The sequence below is a fragment of the Pteropus medius genome, unplaced genomic scaffold (assembly GCF_902729225.1).
Source record: "Pteropus medius unplaced genomic scaffold, Ma_sr-lr_union100, whole genome shotgun sequence".
Classification (NCBI taxonomy): domain Eukaryota; kingdom Metazoa; phylum Chordata; class Mammalia; order Chiroptera; family Pteropodidae; genus Pteropus; species Pteropus medius.
This window is the reverse complement of record NW_024354498.1, coordinates 5,622,676-5,644,950: the sequence shown is the minus strand read 5'-3', so window position 1 is coordinate 5,644,950 and position 22,275 is coordinate 5,622,676. Positions and strand designations below refer to the sequence as shown.

The window sequence follows — 22,275 nt, the reverse complement described above, 5'->3', positions numbered from 1 at the left end:
TCTCTCCTTTTAACTTTGAGAGGATGCTAAACATAATTATTTTAAAGTTATTTTCTACCTGTTCTATTTTCATTTTTGTCAGGGTCGAATACATCTTTTTTATTTGTTTTGTTTTTGTCTTTTCTTACTGCTGGTTTTTTTCTTCCTGCACTCTTATTTTGAATTGGAGTTTAAATTTCATCCTCAGTTCTCTGAGTGCCTCCCTCACTTCCTAGCAGTTCAGTGGAGTCTTTGCCAACCACACCGTACAGCCCTGCACCCATGGGCCTCCAGTCTAGGACCAGTTCTTCTAATACTTGAGATTCAGTACTTCCATCTGGTGCAGATGTCAGATGGCACCAAATGGTGGCTTAACCCAAGACCAGGCTGCAGTGTTTTATCTGCTTATTTCCTTTCTTAAGTAGACAACTCTGAACACCTTCACAGACTCCATCAGGGTTTTGCAGCTTTACAGGTCATGAAATGCCGCCTTAGCCTCTGCTCTCGGGGAATGAGCTTGGAGCCAGTCCCCTGCCTCATGTGGGGCATTTGAATCTGTGTTCTGCTGTGTATGAGCTGTCCACTGCCTCTGCCTACTTTTGAACCATTGGTCCGGCCTACCAGTTTGTGATTTGGCTGCACAGGGATCTTTATCTGGCTTCTGAGTGTGTCTGAATCTTCTTAATTTTGTGCTCGTGCTCTCGCATCTGTCATTGCATATCATTTTGTGGAAGAGGAAGTAGAAGTTCAGAAAGCAGAAATGAGTTACTTGGAACCTCATGCCTAGCAAGCGACAAATCCTGTTCTTAGAGGAGAGCTGAGAAAAGTGTCCATGGAGGTGCTAGAAATTTAACAATAAACATTTAGGGGAAGAAAAATCATTTGTTGCATGTCACAAAAATGAACTATAGATCTGCTAAGCAAAAGTTAATAAGAATTTCCAGTCACTGTGCCCACCAATAATTTTCTAAATATGAAGTATTTCCTTAAATTAAACTAAAATGCTTATTTTAAAGCGCCTTCTCCAGTGCAGACTTAAATTCATTTTGGCCAAACTAGCTTTCACATTTTGGTCAGTGGATCATATTTGGTTTAGCAAGAGGCCGAGTGTAATCCTTATCCCACTTTCTAAAAGGGAAAAAAAAGACAGAACTTTTGCATCATCAATAAATGCGATTTATGCATTTCATAATTGATTTTAGAGGTACACAAACCACAGAGGCTTTGCAATTCTTCATTTATTGTATTAATTTACCAAACACCTAAGTATAGTGCTTATGTGCCATTTGCTCTTCCAAGTGCTTTGCAAATATTAACTCATTTAATCCTAGCAACCATATACAATAGATTCTTTTGCTATCCTCATTTTGCAGATAAGTAAACTAAGGCACAGAGAACTTTAGAAATTTACCCAAGGCTACCCACAGTAGGTAAGTTAGAGCTGCGATTCTAACCCTGGCTGTCTAGCACTAGAGTGCCAGCTTCTCCGCTGTGCTCTGCAGCCACATCTCAGGATTATTTTCTTAACCTCCTTCTTCTTAACAACTGAGTTGACATGTTATGGTTATCAGGACTACATTTTATGTTATGAAACTTCTTAATAAATTAGCTTTATCCCACCACAGATAGCTTGTTTTCTTTCTTAGGCTTCTCCCTCCTTATTATATTGTGCTCATGATATTATTGTGTAAAACTTTCTTTGCTAACATCTTTCCTCTGGAAGATGCCCGAAGTTCATCTAATAATTCATCAGGTGTTAATGGAATGTACTTATAAGAGGCCCATACTTTACTGAGAACTGAGAGCACAGAGTTTGTGGTATGCTCCTTATCCTGTACCCGCTTCGTCCTCTGAAGGCAGTCATGCCTAATGCCATCCATTCTCTAGTTTCTTATGGTGTGCATATATCTGTCCTTTTCCATGTGCCTCATCTAAACCCATTTCCTCATGCTTTATTGTCAAGACTTGTAGGCAACAGCTGGACACCATGTTTCTTATAACTAACACGATAGCCCAGGTTTTCCCCTGGGGCTCAGTTATGGTTGGTTTCTAGGTTCCTGAACAATGGAATCCTTATTTCCCTTTTCCCTTCTCCGATCGCCCCTACCACACAGTCGACAGAAACTAGGAAGCACTCCTAAGTGTCGGGAGGAGGAAGTGTGGAAGTGGGGCTGGATGGGAGAGTGCTCAAATGTGCTATGGTGTTAATGGGAAAGGACAACGGAGGTCAACCAGGGGTTGGGCCCAGGGAGGCAGTCTGATGAGTAGTTAAGAACATGGGCCTGGAGTTCAAATGCTGTCTCTGCCTCTTACTGGCTGTGTGTCTTTGGGCAAGTTAATTACCTTCTCTGTGTCTCAATTTCATCATCTGTAAAATGGGGATAATGGTAGTGTCTACTCTCATAGGGCTGTTGTGATGCTTAGATGAATTATTACCTGTAAAGCACTTAGAATGGTGTCTGGCATGTGGTCAGCCCTTGACAACAGTTAGCTGTTATAATTATCACTCTATGCCCAGTGAAGCAGAGGCAGGGTCTAGTTGGCAAACACAGAAGAACAGACTCACGATAGCCAGAAGTTAGTGGTCACAAGTCCAGAATGAGTGCCAGACTGGCTTATTTGAACCACTAGTAGTAGAATCATGTTCTTTCCCACTTCTGTGACCTTTCATAGGCTAGCCTTCTGCCTATATCAGGGGTCAGCAAATGCAGTCTATAGGCCAAATCCATATCACCTGTTTCCATAAATAATGGAAATGAGGAGAAGGAGAAGAATCAGTGGAATGACAGATTGGTCTCCCCATCAGCCCTTTAACCCACCAGCTCCTGACTCAAGGACCACAATGTCTATGTCTATAGTTTCTGGCTTTGGCTTGGAGACCTTTATCTGACCAAGATGTTGTCTTTCAGACTTTACGAGCAAAACCTTGAGCAAATGTTCTTTATTCAACTGGCAGCTTCAAAGGCTTACTGGGGTGGTCCTTCCCAAGTCTGTGTTTCTCAAGCAGAATTAGAAGGAACTAGACTAAGACCTCACCTTCAAGGTGAGGAAGAGGGAAATAAGCCTGTCAGGGAGAACAGGATAAAGGATTTCTTTCCCCTGGACTCCTTTGTGAATACCTTGCTCTACTCAGCAAGTTCTGTAGGTACCACTCACTGGTGTGCTGGTAGATTTTTTCTCCAGAAAATGAAAAAAGCTCTAATTTGTAGTCTTTGCTGATGTCTGTGCTATAAATACTCCCACCAAGAGTGATTGGAGGTGGAGTCGGGAAGAGATGTGCATCATCATCGGCTCACTGGTACCAGTGTGCTCCGTACTGGACAGCTTTCTTTACTTGCCGTTGAATCCTTGTGTCCTTGTGTCAGAATATTGTGTGCCAAGGAGAGATGCCTTTTTTTTTTTTTTTAAGTCTAGGGCACTGTTTCAGCCCCATCCCAGAATGTGCTGTTAGAAATGGGGCCATATTTTTGAAGTCACTAGAGATGAATCGTCCCTCTTGATTACATTTAACTTGTACCACTAGGTGGCACTTTAAGGACATTATAGGAAATTGGCTCTATTGTATTTATTTTTTAACTTTTTATTGAAGTATATAGTATGCATATTGAAAAGTGCACATCGAACGTGCAACTCAGTGAATTTTCACAAGCCGAACACGTGTGTAATCAGCAGTGAAATCAAGAAACAGCTTTAGTAGAGCACCTCAGAAAGCCCCTCAGGCTATTTTCCGATTTCTATCCCTTATTAGTGTTACTACGCTTCTGACTTCTAACAGCGTAGATTAGTTTTACTTATTTTCTTCCTTATGTAACCGGACCCATGAGTATGTAGTCTTGTTTCTGACTTCCTTTGCTTAAATGCTGTTGTGTGATTCATCCATATTATGTATAGTTGTAGATCATTGCTGTATAGTATTCCATTGTATGTCTGAATATATCCCTGTTTTCTACTGTTGGTGGACATTTGGGTAGTTTTCAAATTTTGCCAGTTTTAACTAATGCTGCTGTGCATATTCATGTACAAGTTTTTGAGTAGATGTGGGTTTTCACTCTCTTGAGTATATACCTAGGAGTAGAATTGCTGAATCATAGGGTAAGCATATGTTCAGCTTTAGTGAATACTGCCAAAAAGTTTCAAAAACGTTTGTAGTGATTTGTACTCCAGCAGTGTTTCTGTTTCAGTTCCACATCCTCATCAATACTGAATTTATTTTATGGCTGGTTCCTAACTCTTGAATATAATTTTTATAGCTCTCTCTCTCTAGTCAGCTATTCATAATTGGATTTTTTTAAAAAAGCAGCCTTCCTTTGATGGACATAGCTCATGAAAGAAGGGCTGTGTCAACCCAAAAGGGGACATTTATCATAGTCTAAGTATCAGCTGTTAGTACCTAGAAAGGACATTATTCAGACATTCCATTACTAATACAGAACAATGAAACTGGGAAGGGAATTTAAAATTATAAGTGTGGTAAAATATCGGGTGAGGCTAGGACTTCGAGGCACTTCGAGATTTTTATATTCTGTCGGCCTATATCAGTCTGCAGTTGAGGACCAGCAAAAAGGATTTCTAAAGGCTTCATAACTAGATGCCTTTGAATTGTGATGGTGGGTACCTGTTTTAGTAAGAGTCTGCTTGGTGTGGCAAGAGGCCTGCATGTGGCACCTTTCTTCAGCCTTATCCAACGGGGAATATGGGTCTTAAGGGAATCCTGCCATAGATCACCTTACCAGTGAGGTCCATGTTGTTGGCTCTGCAGATGGCATTATAATATGGCTTTAAGTATGTGATGAGAGGGTAGGGCTCAGACTTGACTCAGGTCTCTAATCAATTACTAGAAACTGGAAATAGAAGAACAAAACCCTAGTCACAGTCAAAATATTTGTCCTTTAGACCAAAATACAGTGCCCAGAGTCCTATAGTTGTAACAGTAAGTCTGTTTCATGGATCTTGTCCATAATCCAGTGGATTCCAGGAATTGACAAGGGATTGATTATGCTGTGCGACTGCCGTATCCAGAGTCTAGTTGCCCATTATAGTTACTGATTATCCATTTCCATTGAAATTGTCCCTGAGCTCCTTTGTCAGTATTCCCCTGGGTGTCTCCACTGTTGGACTGACCAGCCAGCCATAGGGGGCCACCAGAGACAGTCAGTTCATACTGCCTGAGATGTCTGCTGAGGCAGCCATGATGAAATCTGAAAGTCTGAAAGGGCTTTTATTTTAAAAAAGTTCTTTCTTCCCTGTAATATCAGTAGCAGTAATATCCAGTAGCACAAATTTGGATTGTGGATACCCTGCTTTAGGGGATCTGCTTATACTCTTAAACTGGAGTCAGCACTTTCTCAGTCTAGGTTTTCATCTTTTGGCAAGAGGGGAAATGTCCCTTATGTTGAATCGGCTGCTGATTGCAATAGCAGATCTATGCCTGGGAAACCAATTGTAATTTTACTTCTGATTATGATAGCTGCCATTATTGAACAGCTACTATATAATTGTGCTTAGCACTCTAGACAGATGTTTTGCTTAATCTTCACAATGCTAGGAGTTTAGGTGGATTTATCTCTTTTTGCAGACAAGGAAATTGTCGTCCAGAGAGGTTAAGCACATGCCTGGATTACACAGCAAGCAAGTGCAAAGCCTGGGTTTGATTCTGAAGCCTGTACCCTGTAACTGCTGTGCTTTGTGGCTCTAGTTACTGTGGGATGAATTCTTGACTTATCCAGTTGAACATGAAACAGTGTTGGGTTCATTAGTAGCTCATTGCACACATCGATCAGAGGACCTGCTGTTTGCTGACATTCAGCTTAGGCACCAAGAAAATGATAGTGAAACAAGATGCAGATCCTGCTCTTCAGGTGCTTATACTTCAGTTCTATTTCTGTCTCTCATAGGTCACTTGCGTCATGGATTTTGTTAATTATTCTTATAGAGAATTCAGTCCTTTGGACTCTCTCGAGACTGACGAATGATAGGGTTTGCTGTGGCCAATGTGCTGCTGGCCATTGGTTTTGCATCTTCTATGCCTGGATTTGACTACATGGTTTTCAGGTTTGCCTATACCTAGCAGAGATGTGGGTCAGGTGAAAGTTAGGCAGCAAATGATTCTTAGAATACCAGTAAGATGCTGGAGATCCCCTAGAGGCTGTAGCAGGATTGTCTGCTCATCTGCCTAGAATTTAGCCACAGCCTTTGTGATTCCCAGTCTTGGGATCTGCCTGTATTCTTAGGTGATAAATGAAGCTAGTTTCTTTTTCTAATCTGTCAGTAGCATGAATATTACCCATATTTAAAAAGTCACCAGTTATCCACAACTTAAGAATTAATTCTCCAATTAGACTACTTATTTTTAAATGAGATTTGACTCTGTTGTAAACTTGACTTTTAAACAAGTGTTATTGCTGAAGATTTCACTCAGCTCCAAAGATATTTATTTATATGTGGAACCATATTGCATACACCACCTATTCCCTCCATGGCAAATGGGCAAGAAAATAAGAATCTTAGTTAGTTTTCACTGGAGCATACCTGTGGCTTTTTGTAGACTTGGATACTCGGTTTTCTCATCTCTTAACTGAAGAATTTGGACCATCGGTGGTTTCCAGTTGGTCTGGGCTGACTCCATAAAAATCACCCAGGGAGCTTCTTAAAATACAAGTTTCTAATGCTCCATCCCTAGGAGATCACAATTAGGGAAGTCTGAGGTAATATCTAAAACTCTGTACTTTATAAAAATTCCCCAGATAATTCTGTGCAGCTATATTTGGGATCCACAGGGCTAGATGGTCTGGAACAAACAGGATTGAGTTGGGAAGAAACTTCTGGTGTGTTTGAAGATTCAGGTAAAAAACGTGCCCGGAGTGGGTTCTATATGGGCTAACTAATGCAGTTGTGATGCAGAGGTAAATTGGAGCCAGACGATGGAAGGTCTCTAACTGGCTGAGCGATTGTGTTGCGTGCCATAGGCCTTAGCGACCCATTGAAGGTCTTAGAGAAAAAGTGTTTTGATGAGAATGTGTTTTACAAAATTAGTTCTTCTGTGGTTTGCAGGGTGGATTAGACTGGGGAAAAAAAGCTGGAGGTGGAAAAAGACCCGCTGAAATTTTTGCAGTGGCCCAGATGGGAGGCAAGATGAGCACCTGGACTCAGATGGGCACTGCGGGACCTTTGTAAAGCTGGCCTGCCTGGGTGGAACTGGAGTCTGAGACATGTTGTTTTTAAGCTACTTAAAAAAATTCATAATTTATCAGTGTTGTGTTCATCTGCTTTAACTATTATAATGAACGATTTTTATTGTATTTGTGTCCAGAAGGTTTTAAAGGAGCCCAGTAAGTAAATTCATGCAGAGAAGTAGTTGGCAGCAGCATCAACAGCTGCTGCTGCAGGGAAAGAGGGAGGAGGGAGAGAGGGAAGAAAGGAGTGAGGAGGAGGGAAGAGAGCCCTTTTTTTTTGGCAGGCAGAAATGCCATCCTCACCCTGCTTTATGGTCTTGGCCAAGGTGAGAGGGGGAGGGGTGTATAGCAGAGGCCCCTGGAGTCGGATCTGCCAACCACTGTGGAGAATGCGCCTCTCGAAGGACTGGGTGTGGAACATGGCATTTGGCAATTAAGTCAAATGGAGTATTTTTCCTTTGTTCCTCTAAATCCAATCCATAGTTCATTGTTTCCCGAAGTGTATTCCACAGAACGTTAGTTCTGCCGAATGTTAATAGGAGTTCCATGAGAGGGAGGTGAAGCTAAATAAGTTTGAAAACTGCTGGGTTAAGCAAAGGCACAGTGGCCTCCTTTACCTCACAGGATTTCAGAGTATGTGACGTGCTATGTGCTATGAATTTCTAAGAGGGGGATAGACTATGTAGTGTTTCTTAAGTGTATTTATAATTCTTTTTCCCCTCTAGGCCAGGGGCCGGCAAATTATGACCCATGCACCAAATCTATCCCACCATTTGTTTTTCTAAATAAAGTTTATCGGAGCACAACCATGCTCATTCATTGTGTTGTCTGTGCTGCTTTAGCACTCAACGGCAGAGTTGCAGAGTTGCACATGAAGACCTGGAGACCAAGAGATCGAATGGCCTGGACAATTGAAAATATTTATTATCTGGCCCCTTACAGAAAAAGTTCACCAATCCCTGCTCTAGAGAACCCATGGAACTGATGTTACCTGGACCCCCTATTTGATGGGTGGTTGTAGCACTGCTTTGTGATGAATATGCTTGAATTTTACTCAGCTGCCACATTTCTTTCCTCTCACTTTAAACTATTTTCTCTCAATCATTTACCCATTGTCTAAGATCAAAACCTAGATTCCATGTGCCATTGTTCTTTTAATTCACTTACCACATTCCACCAATCTCCAGGGATATACAGTCTCCAATCCAAATAGCTCTCAAATCTGCCTATCCCCACTCCCACCAGACTGATTTAAAAGACCATCATCTCTTCTCTTGTTTTAGTCTTTAGTCTTTTAATTGAGTTCCCTTCCCCCAGTGCGGGTTGCTTCCATTCCATTTTACTCACTGGATCCAGATTAATCTATCTAAAATACAAATCTTGTCAGATCACTTCCCTACTTAAAATTCTTCAGGGTCCCCTGTGGCCCTCAGGCTAAGTTTCAAACCCTGAACAGGCATGTGTCTGCCAGTGTATAGTCAGGAAAACAGAAATTGCTCTAGGTATTTCACACTGTAAGAGATTTCATTCAAGAGATTTGGTACTTAAACAAAAAGAATTAGATGTGCTAGAGGAACGAAGATGAGGGAAGGCCACCACTATCAGGTTTGCTGCAATTTTCTGAGAGTTAAGGCATTTCAAGAACTGAAGGAAACAGCTGAAGATGCTCAGGCTATCTGCAGCACATAAGCAGTGATTTGCGGGGAAATGCCGAGGCCACTACAAGACCTTCTGACTGCTGAAACCCATGCTTTTCTGCCCACAGCTGCAAGAGGAGGAATGACATGGCTTTTCTTTCACCTCGGTTTCATGTGCGTGACTCTCAGTGGCAACAAGGAACTCTGTTGAAAGGAGATTCTATAAATGTAGTTCCCAGGCTTCTACCCCATGCAGTGTAGGAAAGAGCATAGAGGCAAGAAACAGTGCTGAGTGGCTAACACACGACCCAGGGCGATGATCTGTAGGATCATGTATGATCCATTCCATTGCCCTTCTCCAGCCTCAGCTCTCCCATTCTTCACTTATTCCACCCTACTAGACCCCAAATTCCAGACATACTGGAGTGGTTTTTTTAGAGACCTAAAATAATTAACATTTGTTATCTCATAGTTTCTGTGGGTTCGAGATTCAAGAACAACTAACTAATCTGGGTGGTTCCGGCTCAGGGTCTTTTGTTCGGCCGCAGTCAAGATGTCGGTCAGGGCTATAGTCATCTAAAGGCTCAACTGGGGCTGGAGGGTCCACTTCTAAGATGTTTTCCTCACATGGCCATTGGCAGGAGGCCTCCCTTCCTTGCTCCATGGGCTCCTTGGTAGGACTGCTTGAGTGTCCTCACGGTGTGGCAGCTGGCTTCCCCCAGAACAAGCGATCTGAGAGAGAGACCAAGGAGGAGCATCCTAGAGTGCTTTACTCCTCACTTTGCCTGGTGTCTCTGTCCTGTTCCCTAGAAGCAGAACCTGAGATGAGGATTCTTGGAAAATGACGCATCGAATGAATGAAATAGATGTCTGTATAATTGAATAACTGAATAAATCCTTCTGATGGAGAATCAAAATGCTAGCCTCCCAGGGCCTACATCCATTTCTGGGGAGCCAGCTGATTAGGAGCCACGTGGTCCCATCAACCATGGGAATAGGCAAAGCCCCAGAACAACCTCCTCCATCCTGGGTGGCAGCACCTTCCAAGTTCATGTAACCTATCCAGACTTTTTGTTAACAAAATTAGCATGAAAATATATTTCTCCTTTGTAGGTAGAGTATTAATATTAAAATATGAGATACATATTTTTAAAGGAACTTTAGCTCGAGTTTCAATGAGCTCTTAGCTAAAAGTACATTTTTCCTGGCTTGCCACATCCTGCCTGGGTACATGTTACACATGGAGCCATGAGGGAGGGAGTGCCATTTGCAATATTGTAGTCTAAACATTTGTTTCTTTCACAAGATTCAGGCCTTGGATTTCCGTTCAGACAACCCAAACTTTTGGATGAGGGAATATTGTCCATATTGATAGCAGAGTTGTTCCCCCGCCCTTCTCTAATACATAGAGGCAAAAGGGAGCCTCCGAGGCCCCCCTGCTTTCATGGATTATCATCCTCCCCACATCGTTAACTTAGAAGAGTCTGAAGAAAAGTAAAATAGCCCTGGTTTGTTCTGCTTTCCGGCTGCTGAATCTAATGTAAGCCTCATACCATTTTCATGAAGGAAAGTGAAATTGTTTATTGGGAAGAAAGGCTTTTGCATGTCTAAATCTCATCTTTTTTTTTTTTTAACCACATAACTAGTTTTCTTTCCCCATCTCTCTTCCTGGGATAATTTCTGGCTCCAGTGAGGTTCTGCCTTTCCAGGACCTTTCTGATTCCTGCATTCCAGACCCCTCACAAGATTCACTCCTCTGAACGTTCAGCTAACCAACCCATTTAGAATCAGTCATGGAGCAGTAGAAAGGTGGTGGGGAGGTCTTGAGTTTCTTTGTAAGGAGATTGATGTTTACATCCAGCCTGACGTAACAATAAGGAGATGTTTGCTACTAGTCATAGAGCTAGAAAACCCAGGCCCTTGGATGCTGTTTCAGGAAGGTAAATTTATAAACGAAAAAAATTTAGATATGTCTCACTCTGCTTCCTTCTCCTTCTCAACCCTCAGCTTATTGTTGTTTGTGTTTTTACAGATAAGTTTAAGAGAAAGTGAAGGCAATGACAAAGGCCCTCTCCTACTTTTGCTGTGCTCTGGATCCTCATTTTTGTTGAAAAGAGGACCCAATTTATCTTCTCTCTCAATATTTCCACAAGAAGACTTCACTCATCTCCCCAGGAAAGGGAGCATTAAGGCAAATGATTCTATCTGCCTGACGATAGAGGGGAGGCGACCTATTGAAAGGCAGGGTGACTATCACTTTTCTCTCTGCCTGACTAGTGGGTCATGCGATGCACACCTGTGGTCCCTGCAGGAGGCTGCCATTTAAACTTGGGGTCAGAACACAGGTGTTCCAAGCAATAGATAATTGTGTGGAAGGAAAGAAGGGGCCTTGGGTCCAAGTTGCAATTCTTTACCACAGTTCATGGGAAGCCTTGCATTCGGGGGTTTATTGGGCTCTTGGCCATTAATAAAAATGACACTAGGCTGGCACATCTTGAAGTAAGACACCATTTGTCAGAACCCCCAGGGAGATGGGTCTGTGTCACCCAGACTCCTGACAGCGAATGGCTCCTGGATGGCTTCACTGAGATGTTTCCCATATGCCAAAAAAGTGAGCTTCCCCTCACACATCCTTCTTCCTTGCTTCCCATCTTGGGTGTTGGCCTCCGTGTTCTTGTGATATCCCAGACTGACATTCTGGGTGTCAGAGCGTAGGAGGCCCTTCGAGCCTTCTTTTTCAGCATCCCCATGCAGTGCCCCTGTGGTCGGCTGCACCCTGCTTATCACTCAGGTCTCAGCTGGGATATCACCTCCTGAGTCTTTGCTGACCCGCAAGCCTGGGTGTTCCTGGAGCCCCCACACATCCCCGCCATTGTCCTAATTGCACTGAAGCATGGTTGCCCGATCATTTCTCTGCCTCTCCCACTAGACTTCAGGGTCCTTGTAAGCAAGGCCTGGAGCTTGTTCATCTTTGATTAATACCACTGCAGGCATAGGGCATGCCTGCAGTAGCTGGTCAATAAATATTTTTGGCCCAAGAGTACTTGAGGCTGTAGAGCATAGTGGTCACAATGCTTTCGGACCTGAGGCCTGGGTTCAGACCCTGCTGTTTGTGTGATCTTAGGGTGGGTTCCTTTACTTCTTGATCCTCAATTTTTTCACTAATAAGATGGGGACAGTAACTACTTTATAGGCTGTGATAATGAAATGCAGTATTCCACGCAAAAATGCCTAGGGCGATGTGTGACACACAGTGTTCTGTGTTTCATAGTATATGATGATGATGATGATGATGATGATGATTGATGATGATGCAGATGCAATTATCCTTAATGGAAAGGAGAAGGCACTAAGAAAAAGTTGTAAGGAGAAATCAGGCATGTTGAGTGCCTGCATAGCAAGTGGGGAGTTGGTTGGGAACCGAGGTTTCTAGCCAGGGCAGTGAAAATTTAGGAGCAGATGGGATTACTCTGGGAGAGAATAAACAGGGAGGGAAAAATGGGTCAGGGGAATTGAAGACAGAACCTTGAGGAATCGTACATCTGAGGGTTAAGAGGAGTCAACAGGAAAGAATCATAAGTAGGAGACTGTGCACAGCTCATGTGATGCCAGGGGTCAGAGTTTCAAAAGGTAGGCAAGGGCACTGTGTTGGGCAGAAGGTCTAGAGAAGACTAGGAGAGCCAGCTAGAATCTGCTAAGTGGGAGAGCAGTAGTGCCCTTGGGGAAAAGCCTTTTCAGCAGAGTCAGGAAGAAAGGCCACATTCACAAGAGGTTAGAGATGGCCGGGTCAGTCTGGTTCTTGTATTATGTGTGTTTGTATAATGCAGATTCATGTGTGGGTAAATAGATGTCGGTATCACATGGAAATCGCGTTGGTTCACAAAGCATGTTAATGTTTTGTATCACTGGTTGATAGCAGAGTACTGTAGCACAGCTGAATGTAGCCACTTCTAAGGGTACGGGGAGGCCTGGCACCCTGTCTTCCTGAGTCTTGCGCTGGGTTGTTTGGCGCCTGCTCTGTGTGGAAGGGCCTCGGGGGCAGTCCTCGCCTGTCTTTGTGAATGTTCACTCAGCAGCTGCGACCCCCCATTCACCCTTTCCATCATGCTTAACCCCCCACCTTATTTAAGGTGAAGAGTCATGTCTACTGGAGTGTTTCTTTACTAGGAATTTAATATGTATTTTTTAATTCAGTGTTTTTTGGTATGATTATTGTTTTTGTTAGTGCTTGGAGTTAAATTTTTAATTTCTTCCCTAACCCTGCTTCTCCAGTAGACCTTGTTGTTTTTAGTTTGAGCTTATGAAGCGTTAGTTTTTAGCAATATGTATATCCACTTATAGACGACATCACCTGACTCCTTTTCTTAAAGTTGAACAATACCAGGAGGATCAGGGTCTATGGAAGGCTTTCTCAAGGATCAGCAGACCTGCTGATGCTTGGCTGCAACTTGGTCTAAGTCAAGTTTCCCTGTGGTGACTATTTTCCTACATGTTCTTCATTATGTATTTGGGTGTTTATCATTTTGCATTTTTATCCTCTCTCTGATCTTTTGCTGCAGTCTGAACAAGCATCCGAGGCTGAGTTACATCCGCAGCTGAACAGAGCCCCGTCACAAGCTGCAGAGAGTAGTCCAACAAAGAAGGTATGGCCAGCACGAGGGTGCCACAATCATGGCATCACGAGCCCGCCCCTGGGCTTTTTGCCTCTGTTAGCGCATCTACTGTTTTAAGGTTCTCAAGTCCTGACATAAATGTTAATGACCCAGATTTTCTAGAATTTGGGTTCTTTGTGGAGATGGGTCCTGATGGTTCCTGGGCTGGACCTTGATGTTGCTGCCAGTCTGTACGTACTTCCCTCTTCAACCTCCCAACTAAATATGGCGACCTTGCTTTTGTCAAGATCAAAGAGTGCGATGGAGAGGGGCTGATGTCTTTAGCAGAATCTAGCACACTGCTAAGCTTCTTGGGGGTGTGGTAGTACCCCTACCTATGTCTTTGTGCTGTGGTTTCCTCTGCATCCCAGCATCTTCACCTCAGCCCACCTGTGTCACTGGGTCATTTACTCAGTATGCACCACTCACTCACTGTCCTGTCCTCTCATCTTCTCACCCTCTTCTTGTCCTTCCCCATTTTCTCGGGCCCTTCTCTCATGACAGAGAGCAGGCCCTGGGCTCGGGAAAACGGGTGAGGCAGGGGCCTCTGTCTCCTTCAAGGAGGTCAACTGTCTCCTTCCAGAAGACACTGTGACCCTTGAGCTTGACTTCACGTAGGAATTGGGGGGAGGAGAATGCTGAGCATTATGACTAAGACTGTTAGAGAACTTATAACTAATTCAAAAAGCCCCAAAATGAGGCAAGAGCGAATTTTGTCTTCAGTTAGAAAAGGCTCTGTGGTGTGAGCCGCACACAGAATTTTAAAAAGAAAAGAAAGGAAGAAGGGTAAGCAATTGGATTCTGATTCCTGTGTCCTTCCAGATGACAAAAAGAGGTAATATGCTGCAAGCATGAAAAAAAGAAGAAAGGCCATTGGAATCTGATGTCTGTGTCCCTCCCATTCTTACCGAGCCACGAATCAGCCACATATCCTCACGTGTGGAGTTGGGACACAGCCCAAGCCTGACCTGGGGAATGGCCTGAGAGAAACATACGGCATTGGCATGAGTTGGGGAGCATTTAACTTTTTAACTTTCTGTTTTTGTTTTTTTTTTCTTAATCCGCAGGACATAACATATTCTCAGCCCCCATCAAAGCCCATCCGTAGGAAATTACGACCTGAAAATCAAGCTACAGAAAACCAAGAGCCTTCTACCACCATTGGCGGGCCAGCTTCTGTAACAACCATGAAGCCCCATCCAACAGTTCAGAAGTAAGTAGGACAGACAAGTGTGAGCAGGGTTGGAGACTGTTTCAAATCTCTGTATGTATATAAGTGGAGATATGTTTACATTTACACTCACACCCATAAAAACTTGTGATTTTATGGTTGTTTTTTTAACTTACTCATCTCTGTGATGGGATTATAGTTTCCCGGTCACATAGAAATAGGCTTTCTAAGCTACAAGACTTATCCTAACCCAAGGGACAAGCAAGGACAAGGACAAGGCTGTGATGTGTTTCGGTTTGGTTTGATTTCCTTTTTTTTCCCCCTCCATCCTCTTCCTCTGCTTCCTATTCCTCTTCCTTGTGCTGGCCTACATTTTCCTGGGAGGAAGACAGTAATACAAATGGCAGTTTTCCTTCTTTGCCTGTCTTACTTCGTGTTCCCCTGGGGCAGCTGGTTAGCTTCACGACCCTCAGACTCAACTTTCAGTAGATGTGGCATGTGATTAAAAAGTTTTCTAAATTAATTTTTAATTATAATTGACATACAGTATTAGTTTCAGGTGTACAACATAGTGATTCAACATTTATATTCCTTACAAGGTGATCACCGCGAAAAGTGTAGTACCTATCGGTCATCGTACATTGTTATTACGATGTTATTGCCTATTCTCTGTGCTGTACTCTACATCCCAATGATATTTTTAATCCCCATGAAGAGTTTCTGTTGTCAATCATCTCAGCAGAGAATGGTCACCTGCAGAGCGTGCAACATATCTGTCTAACCAGCTGTAAACAGACATTGGAGGGAGGGCAGGGGCCCCTGTGCACGTGGCCAGGGACTGAGAGAACAATGCTCTGGACAAGCCATCTTTCTCTAGAAGGCTTTGGCTTTAAGGAGAGCTGTCACTTGCCTCAGTTTCCTTACCGTGAAATTGAGCAAGATTTTAAAGGCAAAAACCTGCTGTGTGTGACTTCAAGTGAGCCCGAGTGGTCACTAATGTATATGCTCAAGATATGTCACGACACTGCTCTAGAGGCCTTGTAGATCTCCATACCGCTTACACTGTGATGGAAAGAAAAGCAACAGGTTCTGTGGGCGCAACTCGCCTTTGAAGCCAAAGCCCCATTCTGGATCTATGCAGCACTCTTCTCCAGAGGCTGGTTATGGTTTTCATTTTTCTCAGTGGACAGTTCTCTAATGCTGTCAGTGCATAAAGGAAGTACATTTTTGTCCTTAATGGTCACTGAGAGCTTTGACTGTCTTCCAGCCACCCCCAAGCCTAGGGGATGAATGTCTGTCAGGGACAAAGATGGCTAAACTCTTCATGTTCTACTCCAGCTTTCCACTTTAATCTCTGCTTCACATTAATATGCGTTAGTTAGTGGTGGCTACAGTATCCTCCAAAATGGATCGGCAGGGCAGCTGGTGGAGTTCACGCACAGATTTTTTTCATCTATTTTTTTAAACAGCTTTATTAATATATGAGTCACATAGCGTATAATTCACTCCTTTAAGCATACAATTCATTGCTTTTTAGTATATTCACAAAGTCGTGCAACCATCTATCACCATGGTCTCAGTTTCAAACATTTTCATCACCCCAAAAACAAATTCCATGTCCATTAGCAGTCACTTTCCATTCCTCCCCTCACCCAAGCTCCAGGCAACTGCTAATCTACCTTCTGTCTTTATAGATTTTTCTGTTCTAGCAATTTCATGTAAATGGAATCATATATGTGGTCTTTTGTGACTGGCTTCTTTCATTTAGCATAATATTTTCAAGGTTCATCCATGTTATAGTGTGAATCAGAACTTAGTTCTTTTTCATTGCTAAATAATGTTTCGTTGTATGGATGGACCACATTTTATTCGTCCATTCATCCAGATGACCGTTCGGGTTTCTACTTTTCAGTTATTAATAATAATACTGCTATACTCTGTGTGTGCAAATTTTTTCATGGACTTAGGTTTTCATTTGTCTTGGGTATATATACCTAGGAGTGGAATTGCTGGATCATAAGCTAAGTCTATGTTTTACAGTTTGAGGACCTGCCAAACGGTTTTCCACAGTGGCTGCAGCATTTTACAATCCTGCCAGTAATGTGTGAGAGTTCTAATTTCTCCTCTTCCTTGTCAACACTTGTTATTACCTGGTTTTTAAAATTATAACCATCCTAGTGTGTGCGAAGTGGTATCTCACTGTGTTTTTGATTTACATTTTCCTAATGACTAATGAGCATCTTTTCATGAGCTTATTGGCCATTTGTAAATCTTCTTTGGAGAAATGTCTATTCAGATTCTTTGCCCATTTTTACTTGGATTATTTATTTTTGAGTTATGAGTTCTTTACATATTCTGGATACAAGTCCTTTATCGGATATATGATTTGCAGTTATTTTCTTCCTTTCTGCAGGTTGTCTTTTCATTTTCTTGATGGTATCACTTATAGCAAAAAGATTTTTTTTAATTTGATGAAGTCCAATTTAATTTTTTCTTTTGTCACTTGTGCTTTTGGTGTCATATATAGGAAACCATTGCCTAACCCAAGTTCATGAAGATTTGTTCCTTTGTTTGCTTCTAAAAGTTTTAGGTCTTAGATTGAAGTCTATGGTCAATTTTGAGTTCGTTTTTGTGAATGGTATAAGGAATGGCTCCAACTTCATTCTTTTGCATATGGATATCCAGTTGTCCCAGCACCATTTGTTGAAAGGGATATTTTATCTGCCTGTTCAGTGACTGTCCCTCACCATGGTACTCTCTCACTAGTTAAGTAACCACATGGTGTCAGGTTGAGGGACTAGCACTCACCAGCAACACAAATTGTACCATAAATGGCCAGGATTTAAGCTTTGGGGCCAGGGAACTTCATACAACTTATTTTAGTTCCCAGTTTACTTTGGAGTGATAAGAAGTGACTTAGCATTCATAATTTTTTAAGCTCTGACATTCAGCCAGCCAAATGATGGTTAGTCTTCATAGTCCTTTCTCAACTACAGTTCTGGGAAAGAGTTGAGCTCTGCTGTCCTTAGACATCCATTGTCTATAATAAGTCAACCTCTCTCCTATTCATTTGGAGTGGTCTTTACTATGTATTATCTTTGGGAAAATTGAAAAAAGTTTTAAATCTTTTTCTTAATTCTCTAACACTGGTTTAAAAAGGCTAAAATATAGATTAGTTGCAAAATGGTCATCAGCTCTTTGGGAAATGAACATCAGAACTGACGTATTATAAGAAACAAATTCTCCTTCAGATATCATCATTGTCTGCTCCACTTACGGCAAAAGAGTTAATAAAATATTCTCTCCAAGTAAGCTACTGAGTCCAGGTGATAAGTAACAAACAGCTCTCAGACTGTGTCATCATTAACAAGCTGCCCATAAAGACAAAAGTGGGTTTTCTTTAAAACAATTTGACTCAGTTGGTTTTCCCTCACTTCTCATATACCTGCTTTGGATGGACTTTGGGATACTAGAGTTGTTTGAGCAGTTTGGCGACCGAGGCTGATGTATAATAGTACTATGATTGAACTTATGCCAACCTCCATGGCCTCTGCTCTTCTCTGTAACCCCGGGGAGGTGTCCTGTACTGCCCCAGCGCATGCCCAACAGCCAGTGTCTACTCACTTGCATGACGTCCTCCTTGTGGTTGGGATTCTGTTTCCCTTCCTGCCCACATTTGGCAGTACTGGAATGCCTGCGGGGTTGATGATTGGCATTTCTAATGAAAAGCTCCCATTTCCAACTAGACAAAAGGCAATACAAGCTTAGTTCTTAGAAGCTGTACTCAGAATTCCTTGGAGAAATCAGGGCCCAAGGTGAGAATTAAGACTTTTCTCATCTAGCGACCCCAGTTTATATTCTTTCAAATATTGGTTCAGCTGCTTGAACAAAAACCAGGCAACAGTTGCTCAAATAACATAGAAATAGACTTCTATGTAAATGTCTGAGTTGGTGGATGATCCAGAAGCATAGGGTAGCTCTGTCAAGGAACCCAGGTACCTTCTGTCTCCATGTTCTAGATCCCTGTAGGGGTTGCCTTTATCCATATGGTTGAAGATGGCTCCACATGAATATGGTCATGTTTCAGGACCCAAAAAGCGATAAGGAGCAATTGGAGAGAAAACATTACTTTCAAGAGCATGACTCAAAAGTGGCACACATCACTTCTCTCTGATCCCTTTGGCCCAAACTTTGTCATGTGGCCTCACGTACCTACAAGTAAGACAGAGAAAAGTAGTCTCCAGTTGGATGGCCATGTGCCTAGCTCAAACTAAGGATGATGATATACGACCACAAACAAGAATAGGTTTCGGAGGGTAGTCTGCCCCAAGACCTTGAGTGGACGGTGCCGCACAGTGCTGCAGTTCCAAATTGATAGCACACCACGCAGTAGAGCTGGGCAAAATTAATGTCTGCTGAACTGTTACTCTTTCATCTTCCTCTTTGGAAACCAGGCTGATTAGATCCCAGCCTAGAACAGTGAGTAACAATATTAGGAGAATCTGAATAGATAAACTATAGAAGCAGCTCATCAGAGGGTGAGACAAGTTAGCCTTTGCTGAACCCTTGAGAGGTAGTCTGGACCTGATCATGTCTTTGCATTATTTACGGCTCCTTTGGTTGCAAATAATAAAAAGCAAATTTAGGTACAAAGACTGTACTCTTTATTATAAAGATATAGGGCTGACTCATGGAAACTGGTGGCAGGAATGGATTGGAAGAAAGGATTGCAAACCTTTTAGAGCTCCTTCTGATTCTTCTCCATTTTCTTAAGAGTGGTTTTTTTCATTTTTATCTGTGAAGACTTCTCAACCTTCTTCAGCTCCAGAGATTACATTCTCCCTGTGCAGGACCCAGGCTAAATTGAACTCTTAGCCATAACTCACATCCCTAGGAGTGGGAATCTGGTCAGCGCAGCATGGGGTCAGTGTCCATTCAAGTGTGAAAATAGAGGAGAGGGCTTATTAAGACAAATGGGACTGCCTGCCAGGGGCCCATCCCTGTGGAGGAGGGAGAAGGGGATAGAGACAGATCCCAGAGAAGGGGGAAACTTTTATAAGCTGGGCACACATAGTGTGGTAGTCATTTAAGGAGGGGCATCCAGTTCTGATCAAGAGGTCCTGTGAATTTTCATCAAGTTTCTCCCAATGATTACATTTTACCTCACCAATATAACATCAAAACCAGGGAATTGACATTGTGACAGTGTATGTGTATACAGTTGACCCTTGAACAACATGGGGGTTAGGGGAACTGACCCCCAGGCAGTCAAAAATCCACATATAATTTTTCACTCTCCCAAAACTTAGTTGTTCCTTGGTATCTGCAGGGGATTGGTTCCAGGACACCCTCTGCAGATACCAAAATGCACAGATGCTCCAGTCTCATATAAAATGGGTCAATAAATGCATATGGTTGGACTTCTGCATCTGTGGACTGCCAACCACAGATCAAAACCAGTACAGGTATTTCTTATTGGAAAAAAATCTGTGTATAAGTGGACCTGTGCAGTTCAAACCTGTTATTGAAGGGTCTTTGGTAGTTGTATGCTATTTTTCACAGGTGTAGCGTCTTGTAACCACCAAGGTAATCAAGATGAAGGAGTCCCACCTACCTTCTCTTCTCCACGATTCCTTACTGCTGGCAACCACTGATCTGTTTTCCATCTCTATAATTTTGTCATTATGAGAATGTGATATAAATAGAATCACAAAGTATGTGAGTTTGGCTTTTTTCACTTGGCATAATGCCCTTGACATTTTCATCCCAGTTGTTATGTATCTTAGTACTACTAAGCAGCATTCTATGGCATGGATGCACCACGGTCTGTTTAGCCATTCACCTGTTTAGAGACATTTTGGTTGTGTGTGGTTTTTCAGTATTACAAATAAAACTGCTGTGAGCATCTGCGTACAGGTTCTTGTGTATACATAAGTTTTCATTTCTCTGGGATAAATGTCCAAGAGTGTGATTGTTGGATTGTATGGTAAGTGTAGGTTTGTTTTTTAAAGAAACTGCCACGTTGTTTTCCAAAATAGTTGTACCATTTTATCTTCCCACCAGGAATGTATGAGAGATTTGGTTTATGCACATCCTTACCAGCATTTGGTATTGTCACTATTTTTTTTTTTTGGAATAAAAAAGATGGCCACATTTTATTTATAAAGATTATTTGAGCTCCTACATGCCCTCAAACCATGACGTCCAGTATCTCCCCTTCGAAGCCCATAACTGTCCCCACATCCCTTCAGATTTACAAAGGACTCTGGAGTCTTTGACCAAAGAGATCAGTCCTGTTTCTCTCATGTGGAGAGAAAATTTAAGCTGATTAATTCGATAGTGCGGTTGCTTCTTGTTGCCACACAGTGTCTGTGTTGAAGCCTCTTTCTGCCCTTCTCAAGAAAACTTTCTCATCTGTCAAGTACCCTTGTTTCTTGGTATTCCGCAGTAGTTGGTGCAGTTCTTCATTCATACTTCATTCATACTAATGTAGTGGCCATTGCCTTTGAAGTCATTCCTCTGATTGTGTTAGGCGACTTTGTTCTAGGGATCTTCCTGCTAGAACCACAAATACTTAGGCCCCAGGAGGTTATGAATTCTCAGAATAGAGAGGTCAAAGGAAAGATGGACAACTGCATTTCAGGAATTTTTAGAGGGGATGCATTCAAAGAATGAGCTAGTTTTGATGTCCTTTTAGGTCCCTACTAATTCTGATATTGCTTGCTTCTATGAATCTCTTCTTTATCCATCGATGAACACTCAGGATGCCTCCATATCTTGGCTGTTGTAAATACCGCAATGAACATATGGATGCACATGTCCCTTCAAGGTAGTATTTTGGATTCCTTTGTATAAATACCCAGAAGTGGAATTATCGGATCCTTCTTTGTCTCTCGTTACAGCCTTTGTTTTAAAGTCTATTTTGTCTGGTACAGGTATTGCTACCCCAGATTTTTTTCATTTCCATGTTCATGAAATATCTTTTTTCATTGCTTTATTTTCAGTCTGTGTGTCTTTCAATCTGAAGTTAGTCTCTGGTAGGCAGCATATGTAGGGGTCCTGTTTTCTTATCCATTCAGCCACTCTATCTTTTTTTTTTTTTTTGAGTGATGATTTGACCCTTGGTTGACCTCACAGGTTGCAAAGGACCTTGTCAGCTTACAATCCCTTTATTTTATAATTATTTTTTATTTTAATTAAAAATAATTTTTTTTTTTTTTTTTTTTTTTTTTTTACGCCCTACAGCACCTGGTCTTCCCTGTTAGTCTCCCATGCCAGGTACGAATAGCAGGCCCAACCCAGCCACTCTATGTTTTGATTGGAGAATGTAATTCTTTTTAATTTGAAGTACTTATTGATAGATATGTAGTTGTTGCCATTTTATTATTCATATTTTTGATACACATTTTTTCTTCTAATTAAAGAAATCCCTTCAACATTTCCTGTAATACTGGCTTGGTGGTGATGAAGTCTTTTAGCTTTTTCTTGTCCGAGAAGCTCTTTTATCTGTCTTTCAATTCTAAATGATAGCTTTGCTGGGTGGAGTAATCTTGGTTGTAGGTCCTTGCTTTGTATCACTGAAAATCTCCTGCCAATCCCTTCTGGCCTGCAATGTTTCTGTTGAGAAATCAGCTGACGGTCTTATGGGAGTTCCCTTGTAGGTA

The 22,275-nt window shown here is 42.1% G+C and overlaps 1 protein-coding gene across 1 annotated transcript in view; it reads left to right on the top strand.

The window, feature by feature from the left end:
* REPS2 (RALBP1 associated Eps domain containing 2) overlaps positions 1 to 22,275 on the top strand; it is a 187,451-nt gene that overhangs the window by 146,028 nt on the left and 19,148 nt on the right. Inside the window, exons 15-16 of the mRNA XM_039852292.1 lie at positions 13,348 to 13,431; positions 14,508 to 14,653. Of these exons, the coding sequence (XP_039708226.1) occupies positions 13,348 to 13,431; positions 14,508 to 14,653 (230 nt within the window). The remainder of the gene's footprint in view (positions 1 to 13,347; positions 13,432 to 14,507; positions 14,654 to 22,275) is intronic.